This window comes from Poromitra crassiceps, assembly GCF_964638095.1.
Source record: "Poromitra crassiceps genome assembly, chromosome: 9".
Lineage (NCBI taxonomy): Eukaryota > Metazoa > Chordata > Actinopteri > Beryciformes > Melamphaidae > Poromitra > Poromitra crassiceps.
Window position 1 is genome coordinate 52,179,508 of NC_139630.1, and position 7,500 is coordinate 52,187,007.

At 47.4% G+C, this 7,500-nt stretch overlaps 1 protein-coding gene across 2 annotated transcripts in view; it reads right to left on the reverse strand.

Annotated features, from left to right (window-relative positions):
* The window catches only part of eya4 (EYA transcriptional coactivator and phosphatase 4), a gene marked incomplete at its 3' end in the record, with an annotated part of 77,207 nt that overhangs the window by 22,851 nt on the left and 46,856 nt on the right, over window positions 1-7,500 (reverse strand). For both annotated transcript variants that reach the window (XM_083643381.1, XM_083643380.1), the window contains exons 6-7: window positions 6,335-6,401; window positions 4,676-4,818 (exon numbers count right to left, since the gene is read on the reverse strand). In XM_083643381.1, the coding sequence (XP_083499507.1) occupies window positions 4,676-4,818; window positions 6,335-6,401 (210 nt within the window). The remainder of the gene's footprint in view (window positions 1-4,675; window positions 4,819-6,334; window positions 6,402-7,500) is intronic.

The window sequence follows — 7,500 nt, forward strand, 5'->3', positions numbered from 1 at the left end:
ATGGAACAATATGAGGTCTACACAGGGAACGCAGCATAGAACAATATGAGGTCTACACAGGGAACGCAGCATGGAACAATATGAGGTCTACACAGGGAACGCAGCATGGAACAATATGAGGTCTGTACAGGGAACGCAGCATGGAACAATATGAGGTCTACACAGGGAACGCAGCATAGAACAATATGAGGTCTACACAGGGAACGCAGCATAGAACAATATGAGATCTACTCTGTACAGGGAACGCAGCCTGGAACAATATGAGGTCTGCACAGGGAACGCAGCATGGAACAATATGAGGTCTGTACAGGGAACGCAGCATGGAACAATATGAGGTCTACACAGGGAACGCAGCATGGAACAATATGAGGTCTGTACAGGGAACGCAGCATGGAACAATATGAGGTCTACACAGGGAACGCAGCATGGAACAATATGAGATCTACTCTGTACAGGGAACGCAGCCTGGAACAATATGAGGTCTGCACAGGGAACGCAGCATAGAACAATATGAGGTCTACACAGGGAACGCAGCATGGAACAATATGAGGTCTACACAGGGAACGCAGCATGGAACAATATGAGGTCTGTACAGGGAACGCAGCATGGAACAATATGAGGTCTACACAGGGAACGCAGCATGGAACAATATGAGGTCTACACAGGGAACGCAGCCTGGAACAATATGAGGTCTGCACAGGGAACGCAGCATAGAACAATATGAGGTCTACTCTGTACAGGGAAAGCAGCATAGAACAATATGAGGTCTACACAGGGAACGCAGCCTGGAACAATATGAGGTCTGCACAGGGAACGCAGCATAGAACAATATGAGGTCTACTCTGTACAGGGAAAGCAGCATAGAACAATATGAGGTCTACACAGGGAACGCAGCATCGAACAATATGAGGTCTACACAGGGAACGCAGCATGGAACAATATGAGGTCTACACAGGGAACGCAGCATGGAACAATATGAGGTCTACACAGGGAACGCAGCCTGGAACAATATGAGGTCTGCACAGGGAACGCAGCATAGAACAATATGAGGTCTACTCTGTACAGGGAAAGCAGCATAGAACAATATGAGGTCTACACAGGGAACGCAGCATCGAACAATATGAGGTCTACACAGGGAACGCAGCATCGAACAATATGAGGTCTACACAGGGAACGCAGCCTGGAACAATATGAGGTCTACTCTGTACAGGGAAAGCAGCATAGAACAATATGAGGTCTACACAGGGAAAGCAGCCTGGAACAATATGAGGTCTACACAGGGAACGCAGCCTGGAACAATATGAGGTCTACACAGGGAACGCAGCCTGGAACAATATGAGGTCTACACAGGGAACGCAGCCTGGAACAATATGAGGTCTACTCTGTACAGGGAAAGCAGCATAGAACAATATGAGGTCTGTACAGGGAAAGCAGCATAGAACAATATGAGGTCTGCACAGGGAACGCAGCATAGAACAATATGAGGTCTACTCTGTACAGGGAAAGCAGCATAGAACAATATGAGGTCTACACAGGGAACGCAGCATGGAACAATATGAGGTCTGTACAGGGAACGCAGCATTGAACAATATGAGGTCTACACAGGGAACGCAGCCTGGAACAATATGAGGTCTGCATAGGGAACGCAGCATAGAACAATATAAGGTCTACACAAGGAATGCAGCATAGAACAATATGAGGTCTACTCTGTACAGGGAAAGCAGCATAGAACAATATGAGGTCTACACAGGGAACGCAGCATAGAACAATATGAGGTCTACTCTGTACAGGGAACGCAGCATAGAACAATATGAGGTCTACTCTGTACAGGGAATGCAGCATAGAACAATATGAGGTCTGTACAGGGAACGCAGCATAGAACAATATGAGGTCTGCACAGGGAACGCAGCATAGAACAATATGAGGTCTACTCTGTACAGGGAAAGCAGCATAGAACAATATGAGGTCTACACAGGGAACGCAGCATGGAACAATATGAGGTCTGTACAGGGAACGCAGCATTGAACAATATGAGGTCTACACAGGGAACGCAGCCTGGAACAATATGAGGTCTGCATAGGGAACGCAGCATAGAACAATATAAGGTCTACACAAGGAATGCAGCATAGAACAATATGAGGTCTACTCTGTACAGGGAAAGCAGCATAGAACAATATGAGGTCTACACAGGGAACGCAGCATAGAACAATATGAGGTCTACTCTGTACAGGGAACGCAGCATAGAACAATATGAGGTCTACTCTGTACAGGGAATGCAGCATAGAACAATATGAGGTCTGTACAGGGAACGCAGCATAGAACAATATGAGGTCTACACAGGGAACGCAGCATGGAACAATATGAGGTCTGTACAGGGAACGCAGCATAGAACAATATGAGGTCTACACAGGGAACGCAGCATAGAACAATATGAGGTCTGTACAGGGAACGCAGCATAGAACAATATGAGGTCTACTCTGTACAGGGAACGCAGCATAGAACAATATGAGGTCTACTCTGTACAGGGAACGCAGCATAGAACAATATGAGGTCTGCACAGGGAACGCAGCATAGAACAATATGAGGTCTACACAAGGAATGCAGCATAGAACAATATGAGGTCTACTCTGTACAGGGAAAGCAGCATAGAACAATATGAGGTCTACACAGGGAACGCAGCATAGAACAATATGAGGTCTGCACAGGGAACGCAGCATAGAACAATATGAGGTATGCACAGGGAACGCAGCATAGAACAATATGAGGTCTACTCTGTACAGGGAACGCAGCATAGAACAATATGAGGTCTACTCTGTACAGGGAACGCAGCATAGAACAATATGAGGTCTGTACAGGGAACGCAGCATAGAACAATATGAGGTCTGTACAGGGAACGCAGCATAGAACAATATGAGGTCTACTCTGTACAGGGAACGCAGCATGGAACAATATGAGGTCTGTACAGGGAACGCAGCATAGAACAATATGAGGTCTGCACAGGGAACGCAGCATAGAACAATATGAGGTCTGTACAGGGAACGCAGCATAGAACAATATGAGGTCTACACAGGGAACGCAGCATAGAACAGGGTCTGTACAGGGAACGCAGCATAGAACAATATGAGGTCTGCACAGGGAACGCAGCATAGAACAATATGAGGTCTGTACAGGGAACGCAGCATAGAACAATATGAGGTCTGTACAGGGAACGCAGCATAGAACAATATGAGGTCTACACAGGGAACGCAGCATAGAACAGGGTCTGTACAGGGAACGCAGCATAGAACAATATGAGGTCTGCACAGGGAACGCAGCATAGAACAATATGAGGTCTGCACAGGGAACGCAGCATAGAACAATATGAGGTCTACACAGGGAACGCAGCATAGAACAATATGAGGTCTGCACAGGGAACGCAGCATGGAACAATATGAGGTCTGCACAGGGAACGCAGCATGGAACAATATGAGGTCTACACAGGGAACGCAGCATAGAACAATATGAGGTCTACACAGGGAACGCAGCATAGAACAATATGAGGTCTGCACAGGGAACGCAGCATGGAACAATATGAGGTCTGCACAGGGAACGCAGCATGGAACAATATGAGGTCTGCACAGGGAACGCAGCATAGAACAATATGAGGTCTACACAGGGAACGCAGCATAGAACAATATGAGGTCTACACAGGGAACGCAGCATAGAACAATATGAGGTCTACACAGGGAACGCAGCATAGAACAATATGAGGTCTACACAGGGAACGCAGCATAGAACAATATGAGGTCTGCACAGGGAACGCAGCATGGAACAATATGAGGTCTGCACAGGGAACGCAGCATAGAACAATATGAGGTCTACACAGGGAACGCAGCATAGAACAATATGAGGTCTACACAGGGAACGCAGCATAGAACAATATGAGGTCTACACAGGGAACGCAGCATAGAACAATATGAGGTCTACACAGGGAACGCAGCATAGAACAATATGAGGTCTACACAGGGAACGCAGCATAGAACAATATGAGGTCTACACAGGGAACGCAGCATAGAACAATATGAGGTCTACACAGGGAACGCAGCATGGAACAATATGAGGTCTACACAGGGAACGCAGCATAGAACAATATGAGGTCTGCACAGGGAACGCAGCATAGAACAATATGAGGTCTACACAGGGAACGCAGCATAGAACAATATGAGGTCTGTACAGGGAACGCAGCATGGAACAATATGAGGTCTACACAGGGAACGCAGCATGGAACAATATGAGGTCTACACAGGTTACCGCACCAATAAACTGCATCACAAGTTCATGCAAGTGCAATGTCAAAGCTTTTGTGGAAAGGTCGTGGAAACGTCCTGCATTAGTTTAAGTAAACTTTTGAATGTAGAATGTTAACCTCTAATGGAGTGTTTCTCCAATTACCTTTGACTACTTTTTCCACCACCGATCTTTAGCAAACTTTCAGAAAGCTTCGTATAAAAAGAACTTGCACTGCGGTTGGGCTATTTTCAACAGATCACAGCCTATCCTTCTTGTCTCGTATGTACATGAATAAAAAATCAGCCAATGCTTAAATATGTATTAAGAGAGGGTGTGGCTACGAGCCACGGGTGCTTGCATGTGTGTGTTTGCACGTGTGTGTTTGCACGTGTGTGTTTTCTGATACCGTAGGTGGACAGTCCGTAGGCCTGTCCTGTCTGGGCGTAGGCGGTGTAGACGGTGGACTGCTGCATGCTGCTGAACTGCGGCTGGCCAGCGTAGGCTGGCATGGGAGGGGCCGCCGGCGTGGAGAGGATGTGAGGATACGGCCTGGACAAGGGGGCAGGGAGGGGTGGACAGAGGACAGAAGAGAGGGGACAGGGAGGGAGACAGAGGACAGAAGAGAGGGGAGAGCGAGGGGGGACAGAGGACAGAAGAGAGGGGACAGGGAGGAGTGGACAGAGGAGAGGAGAGAGGGGAGAGCGAGGGGGGACAGAGGACAGAAGAGAGGGGACAGGGAGGGGTGGACAGAGGACAGAATAGAGGGGACATGGAGGGTGGATAGAGGACAGAAGAGAGGGGAGAGCGAGGGGGGACAGAGGACAGAAGAGAGGGGACAGGGAGGAGTGGACAGAGGAGAGGAGAGAGGGGACAGGGAGGGGTGGACAGAGGACAGAAGAGAGGGGAGAGCAAGGGGGGACAGAGGACAGAAGAGAGGGGACAGGGAGGGGTGGACAGAGGACAGAAGATAGGGGACAGGGAGGGTGGACAGAGGACAGAAGAGAGGGGACAGGGAGGGGTGGACAGAGGACAGAAGAGAGGGGACAGGGAGGGTGGACAGAGGACAGAAGAGAGGGAACAGGGAGGGGTGGACAGAGGACAGAAGAGAGGGGACAGGGAGGGTGGACAGAGGACAGAAGAGAGGGAACAGGGAGGGTGGACAGAGGACAGAAGAGAGGGAACAGGGAGGGTGGACAGAGGACAGAAGAGAGGGAACAGGGAGGGTGGATAGAGGACAGAAGAGAGGGAACAGGGAGGGTGGACAGAGGACAGAAGAGAGGGAACAGGGAGGGTGGACAGAGGACAGAAGAGAGGGAACAGGGAGGGGTGGACAGAGGACAGAAGAGAGGGAACAGGGAGGGTGGACAGAGGACAGAAGAGAGGGAACAGGGAGGGGTGGACAGAGGACAGAAGAGAGGGAACAGGGAGGGGTGGACAGAGGACAGAAGAGAGGGAACAGGGAGGGTGGACAGAGGACAGAAGAGAGGGAACAGGGAGGGGTGGACAGAGGACAGAAGAGAGGGAACAGGGAGGGGTGGACAGAGGACAGAAGAGAGGGAACAGGGAGGGGTGGACAGAGGACAGAAGAAAGGGGCAATAATGATGATCCAGTCAAGAGGGGCGTCATTAGATGAATGAATGACTGAGTTTGAAGGTTCTCTGCTGAATTAAAATGAGCCTATCTGGCAGCCATGAACTGAACAAGAAAGTAAGCAGATAAGGAGTCTTTGCAGAGATTCTGTGGTATAATATGCATCTATTGACTATATCCATGGACTCAAACTTACACAGGAGTTTCTATTACATTGGGTTTAATGCTCAACACCTCTTTAAACACTTTGGCTTTTTTAAAGTTTTATATTGTTTAACTTTATCATATTTTTTTATATTTTTATTTATTTATTTATGTATAATGTGTGTCTGTATATCGACCTTATTACCTTCGCTGTATTTTGTTCTGCTGTTGTGCTGTACATTTCTGCTGTGGCACTCAAATTTCCCCTCGGGGATCGATGAGACTGCAATCTTAAACTTAACGTGAATCTTAATGAAACGCGAGACTTACTTGGAGGGGTAGAGGGGAGGCGAGTACTGGTGGGCTGAACGAGGGCTGTACCCACTGCTGGTGATCACTAAAACCAACAAACAAGTACGACAAAAAACAAGAACAACAACAGGTCACGGGACGGTGCAAATACTAATATTCTGTTTATTCTTTCCATTTGTCAAACTACTCCTGAACAGTGCAGCCCGGAGGCCTCCAGATGAAACGCTGCTCCAGTAAACCCAACTTGAAGCATTCTCAATGGCCGTGAGCCAAGTTCTGCTTTTAGACAGGCAGCGCTGCAGTCCAGTGCCTGAAACCCTCACGGCGGCCTCACACTAAAACACAATGTCTGTTTGTAGTCATTGAGATGTCAGAGCTCAACACTGACAAACCCCCGCCCCCCCTGCTGCTTCCAAACCCTCACTGCGCCTTGCCTCATGCTTTTGTGTGTGAGTGAGAGTGTGTGTTTGTTTTGCTTACGAGGAGGAGGAGGAGAACGGCTCGTGTGCGGGGAAAAAGAGTATGAGTGTAAAAAATGTCTCTCTCTCTCTCTCTCTCTGTCCGTCTTCCCTCTGCCAGCGTTTCATGACGCAACGCCAAGGACACGCAATACTTCACGGGATTAAAGCTTTCAGCAGGCCTACCGCTGAGCTGAAATGAATCGAGAGTGTGTGTGTGTGTGTGTGTGTGTGTGTGTGTGTGTGTGTGTGTGTGTGTGTGTCTGAGAGAGACAGAGCGAGATAGAGCTGAGAGACATTTGAATTGGTATGTGTTTCTAAAAATGAGAATGGCGTGAATGTGTGTATTTATGTGCGTGGATATAGGGCTGGGCTGGGCGATATGGACCAAAAAAATCACATCTCAGTATTTTTAGGCCGAATGGCAATACACTATATATATATATATATGCCTATATATATATACACACACATATATATATTTATTTATTTATTTATTTATTTATTTATTCATTTATTTATTTATTTATTTATTTATTTATTTATTTATTTATTTTCTACAAAGTGGGCTAAATGTTCAGTTGTAAGTCAAAGCCACATGTAGGGCTGGGCGATATGGACAAAATCAAATATCACAATATTTTTGACCAAATTTACTGTACCTCAATATTGATATGGCGACAATATTATAGCCATGACTACTGGTGCTTTCACAAAATATTGCCA